The sequence below is a fragment of the Gadus chalcogrammus genome, chromosome 7, assembly GCF_026213295.1.
Source record: "Gadus chalcogrammus isolate NIFS_2021 chromosome 7, NIFS_Gcha_1.0, whole genome shotgun sequence".
In the NCBI taxonomy this organism is placed as follows: domain Eukaryota; kingdom Metazoa; phylum Chordata; class Actinopteri; order Gadiformes; family Gadidae; genus Gadus; species Gadus chalcogrammus.
The window spans coordinates 17,912,155-17,928,475 of record NC_079418.1 but is presented as its reverse complement, the minus strand read 5'-3'; the positions used below and the strand labels follow the sequence as shown (position 1 = coordinate 17,928,475).

The window sequence follows — 16,321 nt, the reverse complement described above, 5'->3', positions numbered from 1 at the left end:
TCAGGTGAGTGAATTGGATCAAAGTGCTGAGGTAGATTTTGATTAAGGACCATCAATTATGGGTTATTGATCGCAGTCAAAATCACTGACCAGCGATTAGGCCAAAAACTAGAGACAGAGGGAAAGTGTTTGCGTGCTGCAGTATGTGTGGTACACTCTTTAGGAAGCGCTAGGGCGAAAGCTGCCTATGCTATGTATATTTATGAGACGTGATAGGATTTATGACGCATCATTTCAAGCAGGAACGGCTAAATGACTTCAGTAGACACAGAGAATGGATGGCACGTAGAAGGCCTTGCAGATTTGTACTCAATTTCATTACAATGTAATAAAATTGTTGTGTATCCACACCCATATGCTTGGGAAAAGGCTATTTAGTGTATTCATTTGAAGTGAGCTCGGGATGAAATAAGGCCAGTTAAATAGGCTTATTATTTATAAACTATATCAAATTAGGCAAATGCACCTCCTATAAATGCCTTTTCATGTGAATGAAATTATGAAACAGTCTTGTTAGTGTTCTCATTCACTTCCTGGGTACACATGAAAAATAAATACAGGATTATGCTCCATTTACATGGTAATCAAAAGCCACATCTGTCATGAGCATTTGCAATTTAAAGCAGAAGTTAATTTGACTAGCTCAGGAGTTAGAGCAGTTATCTTGTAACCGAAAGGTTGCTACTTCGATCCCCAGCTCCTCCAGAAAGGAAGTGTTGATGTGTCCCTGAGCCAGACACTCAACCCTAACTGCTCCTGACGAGCTTTCTGTCGCCTTGCATGGTTGACTCTGCCATCGGTGTGATAATGTGTGCATTAACCGATGTAAGTCGCACTGGATAAAAGCGTCTGCTAAATGCCCTAATTGTAATAATATTAGTATAATCAAAAAGTAGTTTATTTTTTTTATGTTAATGTCCATCACCACAAGCCTTACTTGAGTGGTTCTAGAGATATGAATTGACTCATGTTGTTTCAAAAGCAAGAAAGTTATGCATGTTCTTGTATAAACAACAAGAATATGCCTAACTTTATTGCTTTTGGATGATGTAACCCCAATAAATTAGTTGGTTTCTTCTTCTCTGGATTACATCAGAAGCGGAAGTTGGCAAGTTGGAAAAATAATCATTCTGCTGACTTTTTAGTTTTTCTAGCCAAGATGAATAGGGGACTGTATTCAGACAGATGGTGTGTTTCTAGCAGGCAGAAGATTTGCATCTATTAATTTCCCTAAAGTATCTGACCTATGGGCATGCAGTTATATCTGCATTTAGCATATTTAGCAGCTGAGGTCGTCTCCTACAGTGTGTGAGCGAGATGCTGTGAAAGACCAATGAACAATGTTGGTGGAGAAATGTGCTGAACGAGAAGATCATGTGCTCTGTGTTCTAAAAGAAGAAAATTGCCTAATTATAGACAGCCTCGCTCCTCTCTTCCCCTCTTCCTCTTACACTCCTGCTTGTCAACACCTCTCTCTTTTATCCCCAATCCAGCTTGCTTTGGCCAATCTCTCTCTCTCACTCACTCACTCTCTCTCTCTCTCTCTCTCTCTCTCTCTCTCTCTCTCTCTCATCTAGCTCTCTCTCTCCCCTCTCTACTCTCTCTCTCTCTCCTCGGCCTCTCTCTCTCTCTCCTCTCTCTCTCTCTCATCTCTCTCTCTCTCTCTCTCTCTCTCTCTCGTCTCGTCTCTCTCTCTCATCTCTATCTCTCTCTCTCTCTCTCTCATCTCTCTCTCTCTCTCTCTCTCTCTCTCTCTCTCTCTCTCTCTCTCTCTCTCTCTCTCTCTGTCTCTCGTCCCCCTCCACTATATTTATCAGCAGTAATTATGGTAAAAGTGGAGCGGAGCTGTGTGAGATCAGAGAGAGAGAGAGAGGGGAAAGAGACAGAGGGGAGGGCGAGAGAATGAGACCAAGAGGGGGGGGGGGGGGGGGGGGGTAGAGAGAGAGAGAGAGGGAGAGAGAGAAAGACAAATATGTATTTATACAAGGAAGCAGATAAGATAAGAAAAATTAATTAAAAGTGCAAAAGGATAAAACGAGAGAAATGGTGGGAGGACAAAAAGGAGGAGTACAAAGGGAATCTTCCAGTGATAAGAGAGAGAGTTGGAACGCGCGTGAGAGAGAGGGAGAGAGAGCGAGGGAGAGGGAGAGAGACGAAGAGAGGGAAGGATGTGGACAGAGAGAGAGGAAGAGGACGAGGGGTGGAGAGCAGAGATGGAGGGAGCCAGAGAAAGATAGATGATTGCTACAGGAGCTGACTAAACAGAATGCAGCATCAGTAATTCTGTCAAGCTTGATATACGCCAGACAGCGGAGCAGTTTCGTTCGGCAGCGGGCGGGATCTGTTCAAGCTAAGGAGACCGGACTGATATAACGTATCCGTTTTTACAGCCTTTTTCTTCCGCGGCCATGGTCTTTTTGTACGGTTAGGGGTTATTTTAAAAGGGACTATCGTTCCATCTTGTTTCGGGGTTATTTTAAAAGGACGTGTCGTTCCTTCCTGCTGGGGGTTATTTCACAGGGACTATCTTGCCGTCCTGTTTGTGGTTGTCTTAATGGAACTCTCGTTCCCCGTGGTTGGTGGCTGTTTTAAAGGAAGTGTCGTTCCACCTTGTTCGTGGACGTTCTAAAGGGACTATCTTTCCATCCTGTTCGTGGTTATTTTAAAGGGACTTTCTCGTTCGTCGGCGTCGGTGATGGAGGTTTCCGCCGGGTTGAAGCATTGCATTCTGGGAAAAGGGGACGGGCGTGGTGGAAATTGGAACGACTGCTGGTTGGCCGCTGTGACGGTTGTTTATGCTCGCTGTCAGACGTCTCTAATGTGAGTGCTGGACGTGTGTAGACTGCGTGACGTGACGCGTCCCCGGGACAAACAGGACCGTAGGACTGCCTGAGCAGAATGTTGAGCAGCGGGACACGATTAGAGCAAACACGCACACGGTATGTCCCACATCAGGGAGAGAGAGAGAGAGAGAGAGAGAGAGAGAGAGAGAGAGAGAGAGAGAGAGAGAGAGAGAGAGAGAGAGAGAGAGAGAGAGAGAGAGAGAGAGAGAGAGAGAGGTATGTCCTACATCAGAGAGAGAGAGAGAGAGAGAGAGAGAGAGAGAGAGAGAGAGAGTGAGAGAGAGAGTGAGAGAGAGAGAGAGAGAGAGGGGGAGGGAGAGAGAGAGAGAGAGAGAGAGAGAGAGAGAGAGAGAGAGAGAGAGAGAGAGAGGTATGTCCTACATCAGAGAGAGAGAGAGGGAGGTATGTCCTCCATCAGAGAGAGAGAGAGGGAGGTATGTCCTCCATCATAGAGCGAGAGAGAGAGAGAGAAAGAGAGAGGGAGAGAGATGGAATGGAGTGGATGAAGGGGGCAAAGAAAGCCTGAAGGAGAGGGGATGAGGAGTGTGCGTTACTTTAAGATGGTGTGTGTGTGTGTGTGTTTTAATGTTCTCGTTGAAGTGCTTTTTTGTGTGTATTTCGTACCAAGAAGCGTTCCTTTTACAGGGCTGTTGTGTAAAATGGGAATGAACCCATTGGTCTCTTTGCACCTATTTCTCTCCCTCTCTTTCTCTTTTCCCCTCTCCCCCCCTCTCTCTATTACTTTGGCTAATTAAACTTTTTTCTCTCGTCATCGTCTGCTTCAAATTGAAAAAGAAATTACTTTCCATAACCATTGCCACGCATCCTCTCAACTCTGTCGCACTTGTGACTCATGATAGAAGGAATACTTTACATTACGTTACATTTATAATACATTTATGGCATTTTGCAGTCACTTTTATCCAAAGCGACTTACAATAAGCACATTTGTCAGAAACTATTTTGAGCCATCGGTTCAGAAAGCTAGGTTTGAATTGGCCTCCATCTGCTATCATACTGAACACACAAAAACATATGCTCACACACGCTCACACGCAAGCAGACATCTACACTCACCCCACCTCTGATTATTTTTTCTTAATTTAATTTTCCATCAGCCATCATTGAAAAAAAAAATATTGTCAATAAAACTTGCCTTCCATTGCCCTGCATTCTTTCGACAACAATGAGAAAAAACAATTAAACTTTTTCCCCCCCTTCCCCCTATCCGTCTCTCTCTCTCTCTAGGTCCAAGAGTGGTTGTGTTTGAACTGTCAGATGCAGAGGGCTCTGGGTATTGACATGACCACACCGCGCTCCAAGAGCCAGCAGCAGATCCACTCGCCCTCCCACCAGGCCAAACCCATCGCCCAGGCTCAGCCGCTGCAGCCGGCCGCGCAGAGCAAGGCCCCGGCCCAGAGTCAGCCCCCGCATCAGCCGCCGGCGACTCACCCGTACGGCCAGGCACAGCCCTACTCCCAGGCCCCGTCTCCCCATCACTCCCAGCCCTACGCTCAGGCCCAGTCTCAGCACCACTCCCAGGCCTATTCCCAAAGCCAGCCCCACTCCCAGGCCCAAAGCCAGCCCCACTCCCAGGGCCAAAGCCAGCCCTACTCCCAGGCCCAAAGCCAGCCCCACTCCCAGGGCCAATCTCAGCATCACCCCCAGGCCCAAAGCCAGCCCCACCCCCAGGGCCAATCTCAGCATCACCCCCAGGGCCAAACCCAGCCCTACTCCCAATCCCAGTCCCACTTCCAGGGCCAATCCCAGCCCCACTTCCAGGGCCAGAACCAGCCCTACTCCCAGGCCCAGTCCCAGCCATACACCCAGGGCCAAAACCAGCCCTACACCCAGGGCCAGAACCAGCCCTACACCCAGGGCCAGAACCAGCCCTACACCCAGGGCCAGAACCAGCCCTACACCCAGGGCCAGAACCAGCCCTACACTCAGGGCCAGAACCAGCCCTATACCCAGGTCCAGAACCAGCCCTACACTCAGGGCCAGAACCAGCCCTACACTCAGGGCCAGAACCAGCCCTACACTCAGGGCCAGAACCAGCCCTACACCCAGGGCCACTCCCAGCCCTACCCTCAATCCCAGCCTCACTCTCAACCCTTCCCCCAGCCCCAGCCCCAGCCCCAGCCCCAGACGTACCCTTCCTCTCAAGCAGGGCCTAAACCCCAGCCCCAGGCCTCCCCAGGACTCCAGAGACACCAAGGGCCCCACGGCCCCCAGCCCCACACAGGGCCGTCCCAGCAGGGGATGAGGTCGGACCCTTATTCCCAGAAAGGGGCGGGAGTGCAAGGAAGTGCCGGGGGTCCAACCGGTGGACTCAACCAGCCGGGGGGCCCCCGGATCCCTCACCCGGGCGCGGTGCCACTCGTCGGGCTAGCCAAGGCCCCCTCCCAGCCCGACCTGGGTCGCGGCTCCCCGATGCACCAGCCCGGCGCCAGGTACCAGGAGCACACCCGGAGCGCCGGCTCCTCCCCGGCCCACCGGGCCCCCAGCCAGGCCCCGCCCCCCGCCCAGGACGGGCTGACCAAGCTGTTTGGCTTCGGGGCCTCTCTGCTGAACCAGGCGAGCACCCTGATCAACGTGGACCCCCTCCCCGCCGCCTCCACCCAGCCTGGCCCCGCCCGGGGCAAGGTGGTGTTCAGCAACGCAGCGACGTCAGAGAGCCGGCAGCACGGGCCCCCCGGGGCCAAGCCAGCCAACGTGGGGGGCCCCCACGCACCGACCAGTCAGACGGGGGGTCCCGTAATGGGTGGACCTCATGCACCGATGAGTCAGATAAGGGGTCCCCAGACGGGTGGTCCTCACGCACCGACCGGTCAGGCGGGGGGTCCCGTAATGAGCGGCCCTCACGCACCGACCGGTCAGACGGGGGGTCCCGTAATGGGGGGTCCGCACGCGCCAACGCAGGCTGGAGCCCCCCATGGCCCCAGTCAGATGGGGGGTATGCATGGCCCCGGTCAGATGGGGGGTATGCATGGCCCCGGTCAGATGGGCGGTCCCATCATGGGCGGTCCTCACACACCAAGCCAGAAGCTCCAACAGCAGCCGAAGCAGCAGCAGCAGCAGCAGCCTCTGCATCCTCAACAAGAGAGCCATCAACAGCTGCCTGCACACCTTCAGAAAGGGAGCCAGCAGAAGCTGCCGGCGCATCAACAGAAAGGGCCCCAGCAGCAGCAGCAGCAGCAGCTGCCTGCGGCCGTCCCAGCGGCCCCGGCGGAGCCCCAGAGGGCCAGGGTGAACTGCCCGCTGTGTAAGACGGAGCTGAACATCGGGAGCGCAGACCCGCCCAACTACAACTCCTGCACCCAGTGTCACAGCCAAGTGTGCAACCTGTGCGGCTTCAACCCCACCCCCCACCTGGTGGAGGTAAGGCATCACCATTATGCTGTCTGTGCAGGACTATGAATGTGTGACCTGCGACATGGGCTGGGTGCACGGAGAGGCTAATGCACGTCCACACGCGGAGAGTCACACGCATACAGACGGAGACTCGTACACTCATACAGATTGCCACTTAGTGTAATTTATTAAAACTAAATTGTCTTAAAATCTGCTCAAAAGATAGATTGATAGAAAGAGATCACTAATCGCAGGCACACACACACACACACACACACACACACACACACACACACACACACACACACACACACACACACACACACGTACACACACACACACACACACACACACACACACACACACACACACACACACACACACACACACACACACACACTTGTTTATTCATGTGCATGTGTGTGTGTGTGTGTGTGTATTGGCCAGAGCAAGGCTTTGGTTTAATGATAACTATTAAGTACATTTGAAGGCTGATTAACATCTCGCTAGAGCGATGGTTGTGAACATGAATAATGGGCAACTCTAGTCTAATTCGTGTAATTTGAGTCTGTAAACGCAGGTGTTTGTGTGTGTGTGTGTGTGTGTGTGTGTGTGTGTGTGTGTGTGTGTGTGTGTGTGTGTGTGTGTGTGTGTGTGTGTGTGTGTGTGTGTGTGTTTGTGTGTGTGTGTGTGTCTTTGTGTGTGAGCGTGTGTGCGGTAAATTAGCTTTGTTTCTCTGTCATGATCAGCATGTAGTGAGCATAATTTGGAAGAAAAGCTTCTACAGTAGATACAGTTAGGTGAACAATATTCTGGGGACAAGGGTCGTGAATAAGCTTTAGCTAAAAACACTTTGATGCATACATCAAATGACTATTTCACACTTATCTATGTTTTTTTTATCTGTCCCTATTCAAATAAAACCTAAATAAATAAATATGTATTCATCGCTATTGATAGTCTGTGTGTAGATCTCTAAGCTGTTTTTTTATTTAGTAGGTTCTCGTTTTCTCCCTTATTGTTCTCTCTGTTTTCTGTATGTGTGTGTTTTCATAGGGTGTGTACTTGGGGCAGTCTGTGTGTCTATTCATATATCTTTGGGGTAACAAGCAGAAAATGAGCAATAGCAATGAGTCATGAATAGTCATGAAGAGTCACAAATAATGATGAATATTCATGGTAGAAGAACATCTCTCCTCTATGATGAGTGAGTTGAAATTCAGAAAGTATTTTCTATGCATGATCCACTAAAAACCACTTAAAACCAAAAACCTATTAAAAAATATTTGAGGATGACAATATGTGTCAAAATAGAAGAATAAGAAGTTGTAGGTTATGCTGTTGTCACTATTCCGATTAAAATGGACACCAGGACACGTCACCAAGAGGTGCGTTTGTCAGGCTTAATTGCCCACACAATAAACAGTTTGAATAGATTGCTGAAAAGAAGCATTTATTTACACGTCTCCATTTAACCGCGTGAAACTGAGGTGGACAATAATGGAGCCATTATGTAATGCGGCGCGGCAATCAACACAAACAAGATGCAGCTGTGTCGCTTCAGACTGCTCCAGAGAAAGAAGGCATTCAAAATTGCCTGGGAACTAGACGAACCTGCAGGGAGCTCATGTTTTATTTGCTCTGGCAGATTTGTCTGGCTTCCGACAGATTTCCGGTAGACCTGGCCTGGGTTGGGCCAATCACAGCTGTTGTCCAACATGGGGCGGGTTTAACACGATGACTGTAGAAGGAAGAGCCGGTGCGGTGGGGGAACTTTTCATAAACAACCAAGATGGCTGCCGATGACGTGTCAGCCGTTTGTTTCCTCGCTCTGATTGGCTGGAGGTCCAATTTGTCCAGAGCCCCTCTGAAATCGAAAATAGGCTGAGAAATTCCGGAATAAAATGCATTTGGGAATATCTAAACAAATCTGTTAAGATAGAGTAGCTATGGTCATGGAACAGCAATTTAAAGGAGCTGTAGGTACGATTTGTAAAAAAATGACACCGCCATCTAGACAGCTGAGAGATTATTGGGTGACATGGTTTGTGAAAATATCTGCTCTGGTTCACCGTGCGACTGCCTCTCTGTGAGACTAGGTTTGACAAAGTCTGGCTTGTGTCTGCCTTTTTTCTGCTCTCTCTCTCTTTCTCTGTCTCTCTCTCTCTCTCTTGAGCAAAGGAAAGAGAGTATAGTGTGAGTCATGTCTCTCTCTTTAGGGGGAATTCAGAAATAGAGGAGGAGAAGTGGTAGGAGCGACAGAATTCCTAATGGGTTTTCATGCACTTCAGGACAGCTTGGTCTGGTTAATAATACAACAGTCTTCAATGTTCCTCCATACTCTCTCCTCTCCTCTCATCATTTCTCCTCCCCTCTGCTCCCCTCTCCTCTCCTCTCCCCTCCTCTCTTCTTCCTTCTCCTCTCCTCTCCTCTCCCCTCCTCTCTTCTTTCTTCTCCTCCCCTCTCCTTCCCTCTCCCACTTCTCCCCACCCCTCCCCAACTCCTCCCCTCCTCTCCTCTGATACGTTGATTGATCCAGGAGAGGCTGATGCGGTTTAGCTGAAGGCGGTACATGATTTCGCTGATTGCCAATCAGCGAAATAGTTTTTACGTATAGAGACGTGGATCCCCCTGTACAAATGTGGAGGTTATTAAGCCCATACTCTATCACTAGATGTATGATTCATCTGGTGTGCCCCTACCGCCCTTTCTGTCGGTCAAATATAGAACTTAAAAAGCCTTGCCGTTGAGGTTGAAAACTTTCTGAAGTGCAAGCAAGAGTTTTTTCGTTTTTTTCTTTCCAGTGCTGTTTATAGCCGCCATCATGTGCAGCATGTTTTTTTTTAATGTTTTTTTTACCCTGCTGACGTTGAATAATTTGGTGTGCTCGGCTGGTCTGGCCACGGAGGGCTCGCAGGGGTGGGGCTCTGAAGAGATAGGTGACCTTAATTTGGTACCGACTTGCACACCGGTGTCGCCTCAAATTAAATTAATAAATAAGAAAGTATTTAGTTAACTTTCCTTGCGACAGCTACTTCCTCCGTCTGTGACAGGGTAGGCTTCACTGGATCAGCACTGCAAACAAAAGCGTTTCAAAGATGACTGATCATAAATTAAAGACTCCATCTGCTTGACTGTGTGTTTGTGTGTGTGTGTGTGTGTGGGGGGGGGGGTTTGTAGGTGTGTGTATGTGTGTGTGTCAGTGTGCAAAGAATCCTTAGAAAGACAAGGTTTGTTTGCCTTAGCTCACTTAATATATAACTCCCTTTCTCTCGCTCTATCTCTCTGTCTCTGTCTGTCTCGAGCTCTCTCTAGCTGTCACACTCCCGCTCTCTCTAGGGCTCTCTCTCTCTCTCTCTCTCTCTCTCTCTCTCTCTCTCTCTCTCTCTCTCTCTCTCTCTCTCTCTCTCTCTCTCTCTCTCTCTCTCTCTCTCTCTCTCTGTCTCACTCATCCATCACAGTGAACATGCATGTGTTTGTGTGTGTGCGTTTGTATGGATTTTGTTGCGTTTTAAATGCATGCGTGGGTCTCTGTGTGCACTTGGGTGAGAGGGTGCGTACTTGTGAGTGATGTTGTGTTTGTCTGAGGGAGGTAGGAATGGAGAGTGTGTGTGTTCATCACTCTAAGCCTGCTGTCAGTACTAGTAGTAGTGCTGTTATTTTACATAGCAGTGATTTCTCCCCCGGGAAATACCAAGAGGTGCCACGGGGCCTGCCATTAGCCGGGGGTGATGGGGGGGTGGGGGGGGGGGGGGGGGGGGGGGGGGATACAGTGTTTGTGTGTCTGTGTGTGTTCCTGTGTGTGTTATCGATCATTTACATTGTGCATTCTGAGTGAGTTGTCACACAGTTTATGGACGCCGTGTTTTACGGTCTTCTCCACCGTGTGAGCTCTGAGTGGATCAGAGAGACGGGAAGAACCTTCCACACGACCTGTCGTCCAAGAAGTGTTGAGGATCTCGAGGATCTAGCAATCACATAGGTGACATACGATCTATGATGGAATGAAATGAAAGGTAGAAACGGGGCAAATGAACGACGACAACCTGCCGGTTTGGCTAACCAGAAGGGGATGAGTGGTGCAGCTGTAATGACTCATTAGAGAAGCGAGATGGAAAGAGTGTGTTTGTGTGTGTGTGTGTGTGTGTGTGTGTGTGTGTGTGTGTGTGTGTGTGTGTGTGTGTGTGTGTGTGTGTGTGTGTGTGTGTGTGTGTGTGTGTGTGTGTGTGTGTGTGTGTGTGTCCCTGTGTGTGTGTCCCTGTGTGTGTGTGTGTGTGTGTGTGTGTGTGTGTGTGTGTGTGTGTGTGTGTGTGTGTGTGTGTGTGTGTGTGTGTGTGTGTGTGTGTGTGTGTGCATATTATATCCCTGCATTTGTGGCTTTGGCTCCCGATCCACAGCTAGATAATGGATACATTGACATATGGGCACCAGGGGGGGGTCCATAATAGAGTGCACTCCCACCTGAAGGTCTGGATCCCTAATGGCTGATTACTAGATAGGATCTCATCTGCCCTACTGTGGAAAATGTCATGCCTATATAAATATAAATATACAACTGTGCGTATATATGTATATTTATATACTTGGGGCCCAAGCTGGTGTTGAAGATGCTTTATGTCCATGTGCGTCATCGTGAGATTTAAATTTGAATGTCGGATGTTGGCTTGAATCCAACAATCATCATCAGTATTAGTTTCTCTCTTTATTTGACAGATCTGGTTTCTATGTGGATTGTATATACCAGCTATTCCTCCAGTCCAGTACAGACTAAGACCTTACGACTAGATTATATCGTGGACACACTAGTGTATGCTCCAGTATTTATACAACCTGTTATGTTGATAATGACCTCAGTGGTCGCCGTGACGAATGCTGACAGCCCGTGCTGGCAGTTTGCTGTCATGTCCACACGCACACTCAAACACACACACACACACACACACTCACACACACATACACACAGACACACACACACACCGTGTCCTGTTGGGTACTGTGTCATAAATTTACCGTGTTCTGAAATGTTAACAGATTGGACTGAAGAGAGAGAGAGTGATGAGGAGAGAGAGGGAGAGAGAGAGAGAGAGAGAGAGAGAGAGAGAGAGAGAGAGAGAGAGAGAGAGAGAGAGAGAGATTTCAGACTGGTTGATGAACAAGCATGTTGCATGAAGCACACAATGAGAATAATGCAGATATATCATGTATGTGTGTATGTATGGAATAATGCATGCACACAAACACACACACACACACCACACATAAACATAACACTGCATGTGTTGTTGTTGCTGTTGTCTTTGACTCTGTGGGAGACAGGAAGACTAGCTGTGATACGTACATTATGCATTAACAGACATGCGTGTGTCTGTGCATCAGTTTGCTTTAACAGACATGCGTGTGTCTGTGTGTGTGGATCAGTTTGCTTTCTAAGTGACTTAGAAAGCTATAATAAATAATAGCCTCTGTCAAACAGAAATATGCAGAGGGAGAGAAAGTTATTGTATTCAGAGCATAGAGTGTCAGAGTGAGGGAGGGAGAGGGAGGGGGAGAGGGGGAGAGAGAGAGGGGGAGAGAGAGAAAGAGAGAGAGAGAAAGAGAGAGAGAGAGAGAGAGAGAGAGAGAGAGAGAGAGAGCGAGCGAGGCAGAGAGAGAGAGAGAGAGAGAGAGAGAGAGAGAGAGAGAGAGAGAGAGCGAGCGAGGGAGCAAGAGAGAGAGAGAGGAGAAGCTGATGCTAAAGAGTAGACGGCGCGTTAAGCTGGACCCTTACAGAACGAATGCAGTGGAGAGGGCCAATGAGAACATTCCGAGGGAGGTAAAGACACCATGTTGGCTGCTGAGGCGTAGAGCGATCCTGTGGGCCCAAGCGGCTGCTATTCCAAACAGCAACCTTGTGCATGAGCGGTCACATTGCACAGCATGTCCCAATGAGCCTGTCGTCTCTATATCGTATAGCTTCTAACTTTGTCCAGGATGGCCCCTTCTCTTAGCCGATCTGTACTGGAAAACAATTCTGACTTTATTTACGCTTTGTAGCGTGTCAATGTGTAACTTGTTTACATATCATCTGCCTATTGCAGAGCAAGAGAGTAATACGCTGGGCTATAGTGTTAAACTGAAGTGGTGGACTGAGGGAAAGGGGCAGGAGGACCATTATGTTTGAACAAGTGAGGGAGAGGGAGATATGTGGGATGGAATGTACTATTATGTCGGCGCAGGGTGAGGTGGATGTATGTGATGGATTGTACCATTATGTTGGAGCAGATGAGGTAGATATATTGGATGGATGGTTCCATTATGTAAGAGAATTTGATGGAGATATATCGGGCGGATTGCACTATCTGCATTGTACCGCCCTCATAAAGAAGCCTTCGACATTTAAGGACCAAGCATTCTGTCTATTATCAACGGCTGTCTCCACAGAATAGGTCCCTTCGTACTCCAAACAGGCTGTGGCTCAGCAGCAGGAGCCGAGGTCGGGCTCATCACACTGGGAATAGCCTGACACCGTCGTATATACCTGATAACCTTCTGATTACCGCTTCTAAAGGCTGTTCCTGCCTTTGCTGCGACCGCCCCTAAGCTTAAGAATAGTCTGCCTTTTTATAAGAATAGAAGCGATAGAAGTCCGCTCCTTCTATGGACACTTTTAAATCCCGCTTGGAAACCAATTTTTTTTCTCGCCGGCGTCTGAATCAAACCGAGACTATTTTGATCATGCAATGGCTTTCATCTGCTCCTCGTTGGACAGTCTGTCCTTTTCATTTCTGCAATAAATTGCCATTTAAATTGCTGTTTTAATTCCCATAGGCCATTCAGCACCTGGCTCAACCCAGGTTGTTTTTAAACATCTATTAATAAACTGTCTTGTTTTGATTAATGTTGGTGAGGGAGACAAATGGATGGAGATATATCTATGTACGATTATGTTGGAGAAGTAGATAAGGGACTGTTACATTATTTTAGAGTGGGGGAGGGCGAGATGGGATGTACCATTTTGTTGAACTGAGGGGACTGTACAATGTAACCAAAGGTGGTGGCGGTGGGGAGGAGGTGCTTATGAGAATCAAAACCATCAAAGGACGATGTGAAATGGACTAAGAATACTCAAATCTTCAAATTGAATTCTAGCTGTTATAGATTTAATAGTATTCTATAACAAAGGGGTAACCATATTGTATGTTGACTTGGGGCATACCAAACCTATTTCCCTCACGGCTCTCCCTCTAGGAAGGTTTTAACCATAGTGGCCCCCTGTTGGTAGGATTTGGTTATGCATCGTTCGCTGTCCAAGGTGCTGAAGTTATCTTTTCCCGTCAACACCTGGGTATCATAGAGTTCATTGCAATTTTGATTCGCTTTCAGAGATCCTCCAACAATAATAGAATGTTAAAATTAATTATTTATCGGTTATTATTCCTTATTCTTTTCAATTAATGAGAGAAATCAATCTGTATGTCTAGGGTTAGGGTGAGGGTCTCTCTATCTCTTTCAGTCTCTCTTACTCACACTCACACACACACACACACACACACACACGCACAAACACACGCACACACACACACACACACACACACACACACACGCACACGCACACGCACACACACACAACACACACACACACACACACACACACACGCACACGCACACGCACACACACACGCACACCACACACACACACACACACACATATTCTTCATGCATACATTGACATTCATCATTTTTACATCATATCAGTCATACTCTCTATGCGGATGCAAATACATCCTCACTCCATCCCGTAATGGATGACACATTTGAACCAATAATATCACACTCCAGACCAGTTCACGCCCTTACAACCTGACCAACCAGCGCCCTTGGATAGGGCTCATCTTAGTTTAAGTGCTCTGTATGTGTGTGTGTGTGTGTGTGTGTGTGTGTGTGTGTGTGTGTGTGTGTGTGTGTGTGTGTGTGTGTGTGTGTGTGTGTGTACACAGTCAGTAAATAACCTGTAAGGTTGAGACCAGCTTAACGTTGGCTGATCTCAGGGACAATTAAGTGCAACGTTTATGGGTGTGTATGTGTGTGTGGGTGTGTGTGAGTGTGTGTGTGTGTGTGTGTGTGTGTGTGTGTGTGTGTCTGTGTGTCTGTGTGTGTGCATGTACTTATGGGCCAGATGTTACATATGTGATACACACTGCCTCCATGTTGGATCTCCTCCTCTGGCCCTGTCTTGTCCTACGTTCTGTTATTTGCAAAATATAACTAAACATTTGTTCCTTGAAAATATTCATGAAGTTTGGCACACTTTCTGTAAGAACACAGCTCAGTCAGCATGTTCTCCCCTTTGAATCTCTAACCCTCCTTGAGACCTGTCCCTGAGCTACAGCTCTCCCACCGACATCAAATAAATCCTATCACACCATCGCTTTCACACTCTCACTCTATCCCTCTCCCTCTCTCTCTCCCTCTCTCTCTATCTCTCTCTCTCTCTCTCTCTCTCTCTCTCTCTCTCTCTCTCTCTCTCTCTCTCTCTGTCTCCCTCTGTCTCTCACTATCTCGATCTCTGTCTCTCTCTCTCTCTCTCTCTCTCTCTCTCTCTCTCTCTCTCTCTCTCTCTCTCTCTCTCTCTCTCTCTCTCTCTCTGTCTCTCCCTCTCTCTCTCTCTCTCTCTCTCTCTCTCTCTCTCTCTCTCTCTCTCTCTCTGTCTCTCCCTCTCTCTCTCTCTCTCTCTCTCTCTCTCTCTCTCTCTCTCCCTCTCTCTCCCTATCTCTCCCACCACACGCCCATCTCCACTGGAGCATGTTTTAGTGGCGCCAACCTTTGACCGTTCACCTACTTCCGTGGGCCGAGCTTTCACATGTGAGTTATTATCTCTTCGTCTGTGGGCTAGCGGTGAAGGAGGGTCCTCCCACGAGAGAAGCAGATGAATCTGGTGGATGGACCTAACATGTGCTCTGTCTGCTTAATGCCCAGCGGTCCCCGCACTGCTGTGACTACAGGACGTCTGTTTGGCCCTTCTTAAAGGTGCTGTAGGGAAGAGAGTTGTAAAGAGACAGAACAGAAGATTGATTCTGAAACCTATCAGGGCAGAACGAAACGTCTCCTCCCTCTCTGTTCCGTCCCGCCCTCAGTCTCTCCGCCATTAAGAGGGCGTTGCGTTTCACCCAACTGTGATTGACAGACTCGATGGATTCTCCGGACCAATCAGGGAATGAATGAGATGCCCTGATTGGTCAGGGATGAGCAGGAATGAGCCAGCATGCCAAAATCGATATAGGCTCATACAGGGGCAGACACAGTTAATTCAAACTGATTTTCTCACAGTGAATTTCACTCCATAATAGCTGAAGGATGGCAATGCCATTTCTAAAAAACTTCTCTCCAATAATAGCTTCCAAATCATATCTACTGCACCTTTAATGCTATGTCTGCATACTAGCATACTAAGTAGTATTCGAGAAAAGTATGTACAACGTCCAAAATCACATTTACACATGGCTTGTAAAACGCTGAAACCCGTGGCACTGTAGCAAGTATGACAGTAAATTAGCATAAGTTTGTCTGGCATACTGATAGTTTAAGTTTCTGTTTTTTAAGGTTAAATTTGTCTGGCACGCTAATAAGGGTTAGCATAATGTAACTTAAGTAAAAAAGCATGACACTTAAGTTAACCATTATTTTAAAAGAACCATGAATAAAATCACGGTTTTGCTGAATACTTGGGAGAGATGTTTATGTATTCTCTACACACTGTACACACTTTTATGTAACTGTATCTCCCTCAATAAAATGTGGAGGTGTTTTTCATGCAATAGTCCTTGGATCGCTCCGTCAGGTTTTATGTTACGGCGCCCTGCGATCAAATGAACATCCCTCTGTTCTAAGCAGACGGCTATAAGGGAAACATAGTGGAGCCTGTTATTTCTGGTGCCGTGCAGACACCTGTACTGCTGAGTCAGAACCTGTGAGCTCTCTGTTTGCTTTGCTCCCCATGTTGGCCTTGAAACATGGAAGCCCGTTTCTTTACAACAGGGTTGTCTAAATGTCAGCATTGCCGCTGCGCTGTTCTGGGAAGACCTCGGGCACACAGATGCATGCATGTGTACACACACACATACACACATACATACACACACACACAC

The 16,321-nt window shown here is 47.9% G+C and overlaps 1 protein-coding gene across 1 annotated transcript in view; it reads left to right on the top strand.

The window, feature by feature from the left end:
• bsna (bassoon presynaptic cytomatrix protein a) overlaps nucleotides 1-16,321 on the top strand; it is a 71,511-nt gene that overhangs the window by 26,188 nt on the left and 29,002 nt on the right. The window contains exons 3-5 of the mRNA XM_056594814.1: nucleotides 4,092-4,463; nucleotides 4,896-5,600; nucleotides 5,724-6,224. Of these exons, the coding sequence (XP_056450789.1) occupies nucleotides 4,092-4,463; nucleotides 4,896-5,600; nucleotides 5,724-6,224 (1,578 nt within the window). The remainder of the gene's footprint in view (nucleotides 1-4,091; nucleotides 4,464-4,895; nucleotides 5,601-5,723; nucleotides 6,225-16,321) is intronic.